Source organism: Schistocerca serialis, chromosome 1 (assembly GCF_023864345.2).
Source record: "Schistocerca serialis cubense isolate TAMUIC-IGC-003099 chromosome 1, iqSchSeri2.2, whole genome shotgun sequence".
NCBI classification, from domain to species: domain Eukaryota; kingdom Metazoa; phylum Arthropoda; class Insecta; order Orthoptera; family Acrididae; genus Schistocerca; species Schistocerca serialis.
The window spans coordinates 279,428,328-279,445,009 of record NC_064638.1 but is presented as its reverse complement, the minus strand read 5'-3'; the positions used below and the strand labels follow the sequence as shown (position 1 = coordinate 279,445,009).

The 16,682-nt window shown below is 43.5% G+C and overlaps 1 protein-coding gene across 1 annotated transcript in view; it reads right to left on the bottom strand.

Annotated features, from left to right (window-relative positions):
• Positions 1 to 16,682, bottom strand: part of LOC126465925 (uncharacterized) — a 405,052-nt gene that overhangs the window by 194,769 nt on the left and 193,601 nt on the right. Inside the window, exon 13 of the mRNA XM_050096347.1 lies at positions 3,214 to 3,389. Within this exon, the coding sequence (XP_049952304.1) occupies positions 3,214 to 3,389 (176 nt within the window). The remainder of the gene's footprint in view (positions 1 to 3,213; positions 3,390 to 16,682) is intronic.

Here is a 16,682-nt window from a genome sequence, read left to right as displayed (position 1 = left end):
ATAACGAAGACGCTATGCAGCATATATCTCTGTGATACGTCACTTTATAAACAACGTTTTCGCATCACAACGGATTTTACGTGAACAAGCAGGGTAACTTTGACTCTCTGTAAGTACGAGGGTTATTCGTAAAGTAAGGAACAATCGGTCGCGAAACGGAAACCACAGTGAAAATCCGATGAAGCTTTGCACAGGTGTGTGGGGCAGTGTCTCTAGTATAGCCGTCGATCGCGTTACGTCGTTCTTTTTAGAACTGACCACACGCCTAGAACAATAGTGTCTCCCGCCAAGTACGAGGACCTTGTGAGAAATTTCGCCTGAAGCTATGCAGCCAACATTACATAACTGTCGTGCGTTTTCTTCTTCAAGACAATTCTCAGCCGCATTCTGCAGGGCAATGAAGATGCTCCTGCATACTTTTCAATTGGAAATATTTGATTAGCCACAGTACAGCCCGTAATTGTCTCCCTCTAAGTTTCATCTCTGCTCATATGAACCGCTGGCCATGAAGACAACATTTTGGCACAGACAGCGGGCTGTAGACCAGCGTAGAGAATTGTCGGAAAACACTGGCGGCTGCCTTCTATAACGAGGGTATTGGAAAGTTCGTACAACGCTCCGACAAACGTCTAAGTCGCATCGGCGACTATGGGGGTAAGTAGCGGGAAGTTGTAGCTAACAGTTGGAAATAAAACAGTTTTGATTTTCTCTGTGGTTTCCATTTCGCGACCTATCGTTCCTTACTTTCAGAATAGCCCCTGTATATGACGAAGATTCTAAAGATCATTCGAGATCTGTCTTAGGAATATATCGTAAACATTCCAATCATTTCGTGTGCTTAGCTGTGTTCGTACCTTTGGCTGCGTTTCAGAACTCATGTTCTGGAAAAAAAAAACAGTACATCTTCAACGACTAGAGGCAGCACGTTCATATTTACAGGACACGTACATTTGTATGATTCAGATGGTTCAAATGGCTCTGAACACTATGGGACTTAACTTCTGAGGTCATCAGTCGCCTAGAACTTAGAACTAAATAAACCTAACTAACCTAAGGACATCAAACACGTCCATGCCCGAGGCAGGATTCATACCTGAGACCGTAGCGGTCTCGCGGTTCCAGACTGTTGCGCTTAGAACCGCTCGGCCACACCGGCCGGCCGTACATTAGTATGTTCTGCAGAAATGATTAGCTATTGGACCATGTGGGCCTCAGGTTCTAGGTCAACATCGATATCTCGACCCAATACCACCTACCGGAAAAGGTGCCTGCAGCTCTCGCTGTCGCTATGAAGCGAAGGTAATGGATCAGTGTGACATGAGCAGACGTGCAGGATGCGTCGCAGACGTATGCGCGAACCTTACCGTCAAATCGGTGAGTTAGAAAGAGGGCGCATTATTGGCATGGGATGCATCCATCCGGGAAATCATTGCTCGTGTGAGACGAAATGTTTCGTCAGTAAAACGTGTGTGTGCAGAATGGTTAACGGAAGGCCGTAGAACACCACGAGATGGGTCAGGTAGCACCACCCAGACCTCCCTCCCGAGGAGATCGACACCTCATCCGAATGGCACTGCAGGACAGGTCTCCGTCCTTCTCGGCTTTGGCGCGACAGTGAAACCGTACACTATCAGGGGTGACAGTCCGTTGCCGTTTATTGCGGTATGGATTACGTGCGCGTCGCTCCGCCTACTTTTGACGAATGTGTAGAAACATGCTAGACGGCGATGATGCATGAAGTGACGTCACTGGGGACGGGAATGGAATCAAATAGTGTTTTCGGACGAATCCAGGTTTTGTTTGTTTGAAAATGATGGCCTCATTTTGATTCAGCGCAGACAGGGGGAGCGGCATCGAAATGACTGCATTCGCACAAGACATACAGCGCCATCTCACAGCGTGATGGTGTGGGGTGCTATCGGGTACAGCCACAAATCAAAGTTGGATGTGTCCAGGGCCCTGTGACCCGGTGGCCTAAGTGAATGACATCTCGCGATCAGTAGTCATCCTTTCTGAGCGACACCCGACGCCATTTTTCAGCAAGACAACGCACGACCACATGTTGCTGCACGAACAAGTGCCTTCTTGTTGTCACAATATGTCAGCCTTTTGCCCTGGCCCGCCGGATCATCTGACTTGTCGCTAATCGAAAATGTGTGGGATATGGTGAAACCACGGTTGCAGCGCTGTGACCGTTTTGCAATCATCAATAATGAACCTTGGAACCAAGTATATAATGGAGAGCTATACCACAGGTCGCCATTCACGCCATATACGCGTCTATGCCATCACGCGTGGAACAAGTTACCAGAGCTCATGCCGCTCCCTGTGCCTACTTAGCGACACCGACATACGCTGAACCGAGAGGACTGAAACACCAATCATTTCTGCAGAATGTACTAATGTACATGTCCTGTGAATATGAACGTCCTATCTCTAGTCGTTCAAAGTGTTCCGTTTTTTCTGAACTTGAGTGTTGTAATGGAAACCGTTTTCTGAGGGACAACCCATGAGCTAACGGTGCCTCCATACATCCCATTAAGCCCACTGCAGTCTACATCGAATGCAAAAAGGATCAACCAATTTGTTCCATTTTCTTAAGCAGGAGGAAGCGTGTAATATTCACACTTTGACCCTGTACTGTAGGATAGTGACACTACGACGATCATTCTGTTGCATATAAAAATGGTCTCTAGCCCGAGAGCTATCCAAAAGACTGATACTAAATTTTTTATCGCCAACAGAACTCGAGGTATGAAGACCACAAAATCAGTTTTTATGCGCAGCGTTTTTGAACATGTTATGTACGCATGCTCTCCCAAGCATACCGATTAATTCCTTGCTTTGCCAGTTGTCTTACGGTGGCGGTTGTTCCCGGCGGAGGTTCGAGTCCTCTCTGCGGTGTGTGTGTGTGTTTGTCCTTAGGATGATTCAGGTTAAGTAGTGTGTAAGCTTAGGGAATGATGACCTTAGGAGTTAAGTCCCCTAAGATTTCACACACATTTGAACATTTTTTCTTACGGTTCGTGAAGTAAATCTCATTTGTTCTAGGTCCTTTAATCTATATATCGCATCCAGACTGCGTTACGTTGTAATTTCTGAGTCTTAATTACATGAAAGGCGATTTCATTTCATAGTTACTTTTGTAGCTAATTCGTTTGCAAAAGTAAACAGGGAGCTTAGAAGCTATGTTACGCTATATACACCAGCTACTAAACTCTGTTCTGAACTCACCCAGTGGTTTGGCGGCGTACCGTACGTCCCATTCAGCCATACGTAGTAGTCCTTATACTTCGTGTAGTTTTCGTGCGTAGGGTCACTGGAAGCAATGAACCATTCGTGTTCATCGCTGCTGTGGTTGGGCACGAAGTCGAGTATTACTCTGATGTCTGAAACAAGAAGAGAACTGTTAGTCTTTGTTTTCACCATCATAGGTCGCAGAGTCGGCAGAGAGAAATATCCCTACACAAAAAATGATAAAATTCTCCATACGTCATATTAGATTAAAATCCAGTAGTAACTAGACAGTCCATTTCAAATACCAGGGAAGATAATGAATGTAACCTATTACATGATTTGAACGAATGTACGACAAAATTAATTTGACACTACACGCTTTTCATGCAAATGATTATGTATTTTTACGCTTTTGCTTAAGATATTGTTTATGTGATTATTCGACGACGTTATGATTAGTGACACAGAGCAGCCAAGATTTAGAGAGGCGTGCCGGCAACCGATTCGATCCCCCAGGTGAATTAACGACGATGGCTGGTGTGTCTGCCAGCCTGGTAGACTGTTTTCCAGCTGTTTTCCAAATCCATATAGGTGAATACCGGGCTGCTACCAACGTCCAGCGGCAGTTCCACGGTTCGCAAACATTTCCAAAACGTTGTTGCACTTTCACATGGTGAACACTGGAAGCAAAGAGCTGAGATACATGGTTTCTGTCGCAGTGAGAGGGGGGAGGGAGGTGTAGCGGAGGGTTGGCGACATTTAGAGCGTCCGGCCACCCTCTACTACTAGCATCGTCAGATCCTGATTAACGTGCCCATCCCCTGAAGATAAGGGATAGAATCCAGGAAAAAGGAAAGAAAAAATGGTTCAAATGGCTCTGAGCACTATGGGACTTAACTATTGTGGTCATCAGTCCCCTAGAACTTAGAACTACTTAAACCTAACTAACCTAAGGACATTACACACATCCATGCCCGAGGCAGGATTCGAACCTGCGACCGTAGCAGTCGCGCGGTTCCGGACTGCGCGCCTAGAACCGCTAGACCACCGCGGCCGGCAAAAAGGAAAGAAATATAGTAGTGATACCACAGCAAACGGTACCGATTTAGAATTACATTACTTCACATAGTCGTTCGTTTGAAGATGGATTTGTAGTTCTGTTAATTAAATAAAGAAATCTGTGACTAAATTAGACTGGGATGGAATGTTTTCACTGTTCTTTTCCTACTTCTTACAGAAAACGGAAACACACATACGTGATCGTTTGGGGATGAATGGTATCGTGCATTAAAGGAAGGTTTATAAAACACGGTAGGTCCAGTCTTAATTCTCTTCCGTTTAAGTAAAATTTTCATATCACATATATCATCATCATAATCATCATCAACTTTTCGATAAAAACATTCTCTAGATTATTATTTCAATGTTCAGCAATATCAATCCTTGCTGCTCTTGTACACTCTGTAATATCAGTTACAATCGTCCTGTTAAAATGTCGTCTCAAGCTTTTCTCATGGTGGGAACATCTGTGGAGTGAGCATAGCGTACTGCGCTAATTTCTAACATCAAATGTAATAATCACGTGACTTATACATAATGCTGTTTGTTTATATGACGAGCTAATGCTGAAACTTCGATGTCGCACGTATTTGAAAGTAGAAACAATGGCGAGTAATTGTTGCAGCTGAGGAAGCAAACCTAAGTACATCAAAGGAGGGAAAGTTACTGTTTATAGGTAAGTACCACAAAGGTCGAATTCCAATAGTCATGCCATAAAGAGGCGCTTTATGTTTTGATTGATATCGACACACATTGTACTAAAGCGTTATAAGGATGATTTACGTGTATAACTATATACACTGCCTGATAAAAGAAGTGAAGCACGTGGAAGACTTGGTCGGATGTCAATGTGATTTCCTACACATACATACCATTGGCAGGTTGCAATTCTGCGTGTCAGGTAGCGCAGCCACCAGAGTGCATTCATTAGCGCTGTTTATGTTTAGTGTTGTTATCACGACTGGCGTGGTTAACAGGTTGTGATATTCAGTGGTCACTAGGAAGGACATGGGGAAGACACGTACTCATGTTAGACAGCGTTATCAGCACCTCACAGTGTCTCAAAGGCCGTCTCCATTTGGCCGTTGGTTGAATCGTGCAACGTCCTGATTTATGGGGTATAGGGATGTGAGAATGGCCTGCTGTTCGACGGCATAGATATGTAATCACAGGTATACTAGTCGTCAAGGTTTCGCTCGAGTACGTCTGACCACTACATGAAAGGATCGCCGTGATGTCCACCACATACATGGTGCAATCTGTTTCATTCTACAACATTGGTCGGACTAGGGAACTGCTGTCCCATGCATAACCTGGCGTTAACACAAACGACTACGGTTGGAGTGGTGTCGTAAGCGAGAAGCATGCAGTGCTGATAAATGGCGTCGTACTGTATTTATCAATGAACTAAGTTTATGAACTTCTTCCAATATTTTGGAGAGGCACGGAGGTGTGGGGAGCTATCGGATACGATTCCCGGTTACTGCCATTTTTACAGCACACTGCTGCCCTTCTTCACATGGCACATGTCTCTTCCAACTGTCTACGTGATGTGGTACTCCCATGGCCAGCAAGATCATCAGTTCCGTCCCCGATAAGACTTATGTGGGACCACCTCGGACTTCAAGTCTGTCCCAGTGCCAGCAACCGCGATATCAATTACCCTTACGACAGTTGCGGGTGAGCTTGTCCGAGGAGAGCATACAACAGCTTTGTGACATCCTTCCCTACCGAATGAGTGCATGCATCCAGACCAGAGTGAGTCCAACGTCATACTTCTAATTGCTTGATACTGCCAAGACGTTCGTAAATTTGAATCGATTCTGCAGTCACTGGAATAACGTAACATACTATCTCAGACAGTGAAGTTTCATTTTGATTCCCTCTTCCCAACACTCTACCCCCTTCTTCACTTTTTTGTCAAGCAGTTTTTTACAAGTCAAGTGCTATACAAATTCGGTAGTGTATGTCTATCTCACTGCATGGACGAGGGACTTCAGCTGATTATACATATGAGAGAAAGTGCCACCACAGCTGTATCTTGAGAATATCTTTATTCTATCACAAGACTATTTTCGGCGGCACATACCGCCATCCTCAGGCCATGTTTAACAAAGAACACAACCCCCATATTTGAAAATTAAACAAAACAACGAACACTGGTACTATAGCGTATTAGTTGAAGTAACCTTAAAGTTTCATTCTACGAAATATCAGCAGAGCACATATGTCAGTACCTCCATTTTTTCTGCTCTGTTGAAAAATGTATAAGCGTATAAAACATAAACACAGAATAAAACTGAATCACAGTTACAAAACACATAGCTGTCTGATCAGACATGATATAACCGCCGGCCGAAGTGGCCGTGCGGTTAAAGGCGCTGCAGTCTGGAACCGCAAGACCGCTACGTCGCAGGTTCGAATCCTGCCTCGGGCATGGATGTTTGTGATGTTCTTAGGTTAGTTAGGTTTAACTAGTTCTAAGTTCTAGGGGACTAATGACCTCAGCAGTTGAGTCCCATAGTGCTCAGAGCCATTTGAACCATGATATAACCGAAAATGCTGATTGATGTTTACAGACGTATATCAAAGGTGTATACGTAATGTAAGACCCTAACGGTAAAAGTGAAACCAACCTAGTTGCTTTCACTCCTTTCCCTGATATATTTCTTCGATCTGCTGTCACTCCTACTAATGCCCAGCATGCATTTTTCAGCTGCTTGCTGAGGAATCCTCAATTTTTTAACGGATTGGATTATAATCCCATGTATCACTTCGTCAAGTAAAAAAGGCACGCTGGTTCCGATATAAATAATCTACAGATTTATCTAAAAACACTATATAGTCACATGTTTGTTTTACTAATCATGCGATTAATTTTCTGAAATTATAAATAGCCTGTGTCTTCCACAAACTTTACTAAATATCGTGACAGAGTTCCGTAATTAATTCTAAACATCATTGAGGAATTCTGCAAACGTCATTATAAAATAAAATTTGTTACCAACGGAGGTGCTTGGATAGTAAAGTAAAAAGTAAGGCCTCTGACATCTTAGTATTATTTTGCAGCGACGATTCATTCAGTGAACAGCGTCTCTCTGCTGAATTAAACGATACCTCAGGCAGTAATCAATGAAAATAAATTGCCTACAGTGATACAAGAGTGGCTAACAACACAAAAAGAGTTCCTGGACGCGTTAACATCGTGACTTATTGAATATGCTCATTTACAATAGATAGAAGAACGAATTACCATACTTTCAGAGACATTATACTTCTCTGTGATAGCAAAATTGTGTTATCTGCAGTGAATAACTAGTTAGTGAAACTTCACTTTTATAAAAATAACCATATATCAGTACTACGTAGGTATTTTAATTACTGCTCACCTTTCGTACAATCTGAAGACCGTAAATACAATGCGACATTCTCAAAAAATGATTCAAATGGCTCTGAGCACTATGTGACTTAACTTCTGAGGTCATCAGCCCCCAAGAACTTAGAACTATTTAAACCTAACTAACCTAAGGACATCACACACATCCATTCCCGAGGCAGGATTCGAACCTGCGACCGTAGCGGTCGCGCGGTTCCATACTGTAGCGCCTAGAACCGCACGGCCACCCCGGCCGGTGCGACATTCTCCTTTCGATTAAAATAATCGATTAGTTCCACAAAGCTAAAGCACATCTTCATTGACACAGAAGCAACACTACTAGAAAGTAGCCTAGGGTTCACAGTTAATTCTGATCTACAACGAATTAGCCTCTGATTTTACAGAGAAAAAATACCGAAATACTCCGTTGACAGCTAACTTGCATTAATAGTTCAAGGGAAATAAAAGAAGTACGATTTCTCCAAATTGGTACCACTCCATGATGAAATTGAAGTCCATACACCTGGTAATTTATTTAGCTGTCGTAGATAAAAGGTCACAATGAAAGGATGTCGTATCAGAGGTCCCGTGAGGAACAGTTTTGGACCCACTAGTTTTCTCATTGTATATTACTGATGTGTCAGCTATATTCTCCCACTGCAGGTATCATCTATACGCTGACGTCCTTCAGCTGTAACTAATTTCAGCTCCAACAAACTTTTGCATAGCCATCAAGCATGTAAATGCTGATTTACTTGCCTTATCAGTGCTGACGCAGAACATACTAGTAGGTTTAAAACCGCGCCCATCTAAAACGTAAGCAGTCTTGGTCGCCTACAAAAAATTTATTTCGACGCGTTTCAGAGAATCGTTTCCACCCTTAATCCAAAACGTCACATAAATAATATTTTTCACATCTGCTAAGAACTTAATTCTGTTCAAATAACTTACGGGTTTGCTGCCGGGTGACGTCGTCGAACACCGCCGATATTACGACAGGAGTACACCCTGCCATTCTCAAGGCACAAATGCAAGGAAGAAAAAATGTGCAAGCAAATTTAATACCTCGGTTCACAGAGGAGAAACAAGGAAGACACCACACACAGAACAAGTGTCAACAAAACCAAAGATAACCAACATCAGAAATATCGATAGTTACTATTAATCAACAGGTGAGGTAGCACTAATTCTGTTCCTCTGTTTTTGATGAGAGACAGAGCCGGATTCCAACAGCATTTAAACAAAATCCACCATCTCTGTTAATAAGGTTGCTTGATAGTCTGATTTCAACAGCTTCCTTAATAACACTATCCCAATAGCTGGACGCGCAAGCCAGAATCTCCGTGTTGTTGTATTCCATAGGATGACCGGTGTCAAGGCAATGTTCTGCAATAGCGGATTTGCTCGGCTGTTGTAAACGTGTGTAACGCTTATGTTCAATGCACCGGTCTTCCACAGTCCTGATTGTCTGGCCAATAAATGACATGCCACAACTGCAAGGAATACGATAGTCCCCAGCCTTACGCAAACCAAGATCATCTTTTACGGACGCCAACAGGGCCTTAATCTTAGCAGGTGTCTCTCATAAAAAAACAGAGGGACAGAATTAGTCCTACCTCACCTGTTGATTAATAGTAACTATCGATATTTCTGATGGTGGTTATCTTTGGTTGTGTTGACACTTGTTCTGTGTGTGGTGTCTTCCTTGTTTCTCTTCTGTGAACCGAGGAATTAAATTTGCTTGCACATTTTTTCTTCCTTGCATTTGTGCCTTGAGAATGGCAGGGTGTGCTCCTGTCGAAATATCGGCGGTGTTCGACGACGTCACCCGGCAGCAAACCCGTAAGTTATTTGAACATTCGATTCGCCGGGAAAAGTTAAGGTCTCACAACTTAATTCTGGATCATCACACCAGACCGGATTGAACACACAGGCAGTGCCACTTCATCTCTTACAGAAATATAAAAACGTATTTCCTTTCGAGTTTAAAAAGACGTTCGTAGAGTCGGTAACATTCCCTGTATTATGGTGGGGCCATTCTCCAAGGACTCTAGTACAAAAGCTCACGCAGGCTAGAACTGGCGATGAATGTTTGTGTGTGATGCATTTGTTACGTACTCTATTTCGAGCCATATCACTCCTGCCTACAAACAAATGTCATGGCTACGTGCCGATAAGTGTAGAGACCATCATGCTCTGTATTTGTTCTATCATCTTTCGAGTTATTCCACTCCTTCTTCTTTATCTCTAGCTCTTTCACTACAAGTTGAACAACATAGGAAATAATACCCTCTCTGTACCATCGCATAACTTTGCCATGTTCTCTAAATAATTTTTTGGGTCAGGAACTGGATTTTGGAAAAGTCTTCCTAAAAAGCTCAGAGACATTAAATTCCTTCCAAACTTCAAAACACAGTTAATAGCTCACCTTCCATAACAATAGCCTCTCCTATATACTAGTCTGCAGCTCACTCACGTCAACCCTGCTCCCCCACAACTTTCCCCCCCCCCCTCCCCACCGATGCGAGCAGAGTGCTTGACTTAAACTGCTTTCTTTCCTAACATCCACCGTCACTGTCATGTCATTTCAATCTTCTCGTCTTTCTTTATCCATTCGGATTCTGTAATACTAAATTAATCTTATATGCTTCTTAAGGCCCTTTACTAATATCTCTGGTATGTGTTGTTTGCTGTCAGATTTAAGACAGGGTCTTAAGGCCCTAATCTGGTCAGGCTAAATAAGCGGTAGTCAATAAAGAAAGAGATAAGGAGGCAGACTGTTGTTGTTTTACACACGATAGTATTATCGTTTAAGTTTTTAAATTTCTGTCGGATCTCTGCTTATGTTACGAAAATTAACATTTTACTTACGATGTTTGTGACAAAGTACAGTACCCCTCTGGGACTTCCTACAATTACTCTGATAATTGTCTGGTCTAAAAATTATGCATTTCTTTTATTTTTTTAGCTGCAGTATTGTTAACTATCATATGCACTAAGAGGTAGCATGTCGACATCTTTACAAAGCTTCGCTACAGAGTTAGGCTGTAAACTCTGTGTGGTAATTGTGCTCCACGTTTTCGCAGAAAGTCATAAGATTTAAATGTAACGCACGTGTAGACTGTCTGACAATGCGTGACAATCGTTACTGGCTAACGTTCGCATTGAACAGATCTGTTATACTTTGTCCAGCACTTTCAAGTAGCAATCATAATAACTAACTGTAATAATAGTGATAAGTACATCGTATGGCTCTCGGATGCATTATGTTGTTTTCTTGTACATGGCTCTACAAAAATCTAGCGACGCTGGCACAGAATGATCAGATGCGATGTCTGAGGACTAAATTTCGTCTGGATTACGCTAAAAGGTAATCAGTGGCTCTTCTGCAGGTCATATACAAGGACTTACATGTGACATGCTACATAGTTTCGCATAGAACCTGCGACCCATTAGCCATCAGCGCATGTTACTAACAATTAAGCTACCAGAAGAACGTCTGGAAATTGTATTTTTGAGTGTAGAAGAAACACGACGTTCGGATCCTCAGTTTTTCGTTTGTTCAGATGACGCCTGGTTAGCTCTCTCAGGGCACGTGAAATCAGAGACCATGCGGCATTATGCACCGTAAAATCCCTGTCGGTACTTTTAACAGCCGTTGTATAACCTCAAGACTGGTGTTTGGTGCGCAATGTCAGCTTTCCGCATGATTACACTATTCTTTCACCAGACTGTTAATACTAATCTGTAGGTCCAACAAAAAGTGGAAAATCCAAGTGTCGATCAACTCTCAGAAGATGAACAACTGAATGGATATTTCAGCAAGACGGAGCAAGTGTACAAAGAATCTTGACACACTTGTCATGACTGCATTTGTTCGGCGAAGAGAAGACGGTCAGCAGAGGCGGTACAATATCCTATCCACCTCGATCGCTTTACCTCTGTCCCTGCGATTTTTCAGTTTTGGGCATACTGAAAGGTCAAATATACTCAAATAATGACGAAACACAGCAAGAGTTACAGCAAAACACTGTAAATGCCGTTTCTCCTACCCCTCTGGCAGAGTTGGTATGCGTGTCTCACATTTTGATAAAACGAGCACAGCTCATCATTGACGTCAACGATGACCATTTACAGCACCTTCTGCGACATTCATTAGCAAGAATCAATCTCGCAACTGACTTTTTGTGAATAGCTGCCGAGCCACTTTTAATTTGTCCATCCTGTATTACACTTTAGAAAAGTTCTCTCAATATAAAATACGCTAATCAGTCTTCAGCTGAGCTCCATAGGCTGATAGAACTGATTAACGATGACGTGTATTAAGCTTACTGCTGTTGTTCTGCGCTAGCTTTTTTCCACGTGACAGGGTAGAAATTTATCAGGTATGCGACTCATGGATAATATGAGGGTCACTCCAAAAGAAATGCACACTATTTATGTAAAAATACAGTTTTCATTCTGCATGTGTGAAAGTTTTACAGTGTGTAGATACATCCTTCTCGCTTGTTTTCAAACTTAGTTCAACCTGTCCCCGCGAGAGGCGCCGTCACAGCATGTCTTCAGGATGGCTGCTGCACTTGACGTTCGTCACAAGCAACGTGCTGTCATAGAATTCCTGTGCTGTGTAAACGAGACAGTGGGAAACATCCACAAGAGGTTGGGAAAGGTGTATGGAGATGCTGCTGTCTATCGCAGTACAGTTAGTCGGTGGGCAAGCAGGTTACGTGATGAAAGCGGGCACGGAAATATTGAGGATTGTCCTCGCAGCGACAGGCCTCGTACTGCACACACTCCAGACAATGTGTACAGAGTTAACGAATTGGTGACTGCTGACAGACGCATCACAGTGAACGAACTGTCATTCTACGTTGGGATAAGGGAAGGAGGTGTTTGCAGAATATTGAAAGGTCTGTGTCAGGTGGGTTCCCAGGATGTTGACAGCGGCTCACAAAGAAACAAGAAAAACTGTATGTAGCGAACTTTTGGAACAGTACGAGGATGGTGAAGATGAATTTCTTGGAAGAATTGTGACAAGTGATGAAACATGGCTCTATCAATTTTCACCAGAGACGAAGAGGAAATCAGTTGAGTGGCATCATGCAAATTCACCCAAGAAAAAAAAAATTCAAAACCACACCTTCTGCTGGAAAAGTGATGGCTACGGTGTTTTTCGATTCCAAAGGACTCTTGCTTGTGGACATCATGCCAAGTGGAACCACCATAAATTATGATGCATATGTGACGACACTGAAGAAACTTCAAGCTCGACTGAGTCGTGTTCGACCACATTGGCAAAACCAGGATGTTTTGCTGTTGCACGACAATACACAGCCACGTGTCAGTCAAAAAACTATGGAAGAGATCACGAAACTCGGATGGACAAGAATGAAACACCCGCCTTACAGTACTGACCTGGCTCCATGTGACTATCATCTCTTCGGGAAACTGAAATACTCTCTCCGTGGAACAAGGTTTGATGATGATGACCCCTTGTGCACGCTGCCAAACAGTGGTTCCAACAGGTTGGTCAAGAATTTTACTGTGCGTGTATACAAGCGCTGTTTCCAAGATCGCGTAAGTCAGTTGAGAGGGATGGAAATTATGTGGAGAAATGAAAATATTGTTCCTAAAGGATGTATCTACACACTGTAAAACTTTCAGACATGTAGAATAAAAGATGGATTTAAAAAAAATAGTGTGCATTTCTTTTGGAGTGACGCTCGTATGATGCCATTGGCCAGCGTCTGTGACGCTACTGGTAAGACAGGACTGCTGCGGATTTTTCTCCGTTAAGCTAAGCGGCGATCCATGCAGTTGTTTCTCGGTGTATTTTTAGTACTTCCTAAACACTCGTACATTTTATGTCTGGTCTACTTGAAAACAACTACCGTTCCAATTATTCGCGGTTGAAGGGCTTCGTAATAACAAAGTTAAAAATACAAAGAGGCTGCTCATGTACAAGAACGTTACACAGCAGTCTCTACAGTCTCTCTCGCCGCTGCGTATGATTATCATATTCATAATTATCAGATCAACGCGTAAGCCATTTCAACAACACACAACATCCACAAACACAACTCAGACGTACAACATACTCACAGTACGGTTGCATTAACGTAACCACCGCTTACGTTCGACGTCAACGTGCAATTACCACTCAGAGACAGCAGGTGGCAGCACTAGCAGTGGAAGGTATATAAAGCTTGACGGGGAGGGAGGAGCGGGGACGCGGGAAACGGTGCAGCCGTTCTCGTAACATTTACCGGACGTCAAAATTGCATAATCATTGGCTTTAATTCCAAGGGTGGTAGCATATTCAAAGCAGCTAAGATTCTAAACTGTTTACGTTCCGCCATTGTTACACCATACCATGCATGGCAAAATGGCCCTGCCCAAAATCGGCTCCAAAGCAATTGTGGTGCACCACGGGTCATAAATGATAGGGATGAACGACGACTGAGGAGATGTGTACGGGAGAGCAGACGTGCTACGGTGGAGCAACTGACCGCCCAGGTGAACCAAGAGACTACCAATAGTCTTCTCAACGGCCTCTCAGCGATCGTTGCTGCGTACGGACCTTCGAGGCAGCACCTGGTTGAAGAACCCATGCTGAATGCTGTTCATAGGCGACGAAGGCTGGAATTCGGACGCCTATGACAGGTGGCCTTTTCAGAAGAATCACGTTTTATGCTCCATCGGACAGATGGCCATTGGCATACAAGTCTTGTAACGTCTGAAAGTAAACACACTGCAATAATCTTATGAAGGATTGAGGCTGGAGGAGGGAGCGTTATGGTCTGGGGAATATTTTCGTGGCATTCCCTGAATGGTCTCGTCATTCTGGAAGGCACGATTAAGCAACAAAAATATATATGCCTACTTGAGGACCATGTCCACCCCTACATACAGTTTGTTTCTTTTCGGCACCATCCCATTTACCAGCAGGACAACGCAAAATATCACACAGCTTACACTGTATGTGCGTGGTTAGAAGAGCAGCAGGATGAAGTTACCATACTCCCCTGGCCACCAAACTCCCTCGATTTAAACCGAATCTACAATCTGTGGGACCACTTCGATCGGACTGAACGCGCCATGCATTCTCGATCAAGAAACCTAATGCAGCTGGCCACGGCACTGGAGTCAGCATGGCTCCACATCCATGCTGGTACCTTCCAGAACATCACTGACTCTCTTCCTGCACGTCTCGCAACAGTTAGTTCCGCAAAAGTTGGCTTTTCAGGATTTTGACAAGTGGTCACAATGATGTGATGGATAGTGCATACTGCACACGTCTCCTCCTCCACTCCATCACTGCACATTCCATTCACCTCCCTTTCCATCACTTACCCCATCTCCTCCTTGCCCTTACTCCTTCTAATTCGTCCTCCCCCTGTGCATTTCCTCCTCCCTTCTCTCCATCCATCTGCCACTACTCCTCCCTCTGTCTCTGCCCATACCCTTCTCCACCACTCTCTGCTGATCTCTGTCTCCTTCCTCTCTCTACCCACTTCCTCGGCCTTCCTCTCTCTGCTCATCTTCTATGCCCCCCTCTCTTTACCCATCTGTCCTCTTCTTCCCTCTGTCCGTTCCTTCTACCCCATTTCTCTCCTCCTATTCCCTCTCTCCATACAGCTCTTCCTTCCTCTTCCTCAGTCCATCTCCTCTCTGCTCTCTTGCTGTTCATCTCCTCCTTCCCACTCTCTTTGTCCATCTCCTCTTGCCTCCTCTCTCTGTCCATTACTTTCCACCCTCTCTCTCTGCAAGTCTCCTCTTGCCATCTCTCCATACATCACCTCCTCACCCTCTATTTGTCCATCTCCTCATTCCACCTCTCTTTGCGCATTTTCTCTTCCCACTTTTCTCTCTATCTCCTATTGGCACCTCTGTCTATCCATCTTGTCTTCACCCTTTTTTCTGCCGATCTCGTCCTCGTCCTCCCCATCTCTATGCTATCAATGCCTATCGGCATGTATGCCAAATTGAATGTATTCTGATATTACCTGCACAACATGCCAGTCATCCAGGGCAACTCTTTTCATCCCCAATCCCATCCCTATGGGAGTTGGGTGTACATTATCTACATTACTTCTTTCCAGACAGTAAGTAATATGTATCCGAATTTGGTTGATATTGATGTAATGGTTTACGAATGTGGAACATCCGTACACACATAAATCAACCTTAATTTTGCCCTGGAAACAGAGATGAATGCTGAAACTGAAATTCCCATCCAAAATATTCCCAACTGGGATTCCTCCCTTCCACTCTCACCTGTTAAGATGTTTGACTGAAAAGGATGAGATTTTCCAACACCTTTCCCCGCTCTCTTGAGTAGAATGAGGAAAAGAAGAACACTGTTTCTGTTGCGCAAGTTAATAAATAACAACGTGTATTATATTGCGTATCACGGACAGGTTTAGTATTGAAATGTCGGGAGAGTACTTTCTCGGAAGAGTCGAGCAACAGTTTACTTCCTCCCACAAACGTCTCGTCATAAAATGACCACAACGAGAAAAATTTAGAAATTAGATAATGCAGAGGCTTACCGATGATCATTATCAGAAGAACCCTCTGTCGCACAGTGTTGAGTGGATTGCGGAGTCTCGATTTTAAGCGATATCTGTGAAAACGTTCTCAGATTCTACCAGTGCAATAAGCAACTCATGTGATTTAAATGTGAGATCTCCAATCCTCGTCAGTGAACTGTCAATGTTCCGGATTTGAAGACAGTTTGTCCTACCACGTACTTCAATGTGCTGTGACGTCCTGAACAACTGAAACAATATTTAGAAGCACGCTGTCTTCCGACCTATCTATTGCATTATTATAACATGATTATTAGTTAAACTGGAGCTTAGTCTGACGCGTAAGTGACTAGAAAGACTGCTTACGTAATTTGCGTTATTTTTCCGCAAAGCTTACAGTTACTTGTCCTGCCATTTAACACTCCAAACGTGAACAAGACAGCTTAATTAGTGCTGGGGGAGAACTGTTTAAAACCTTC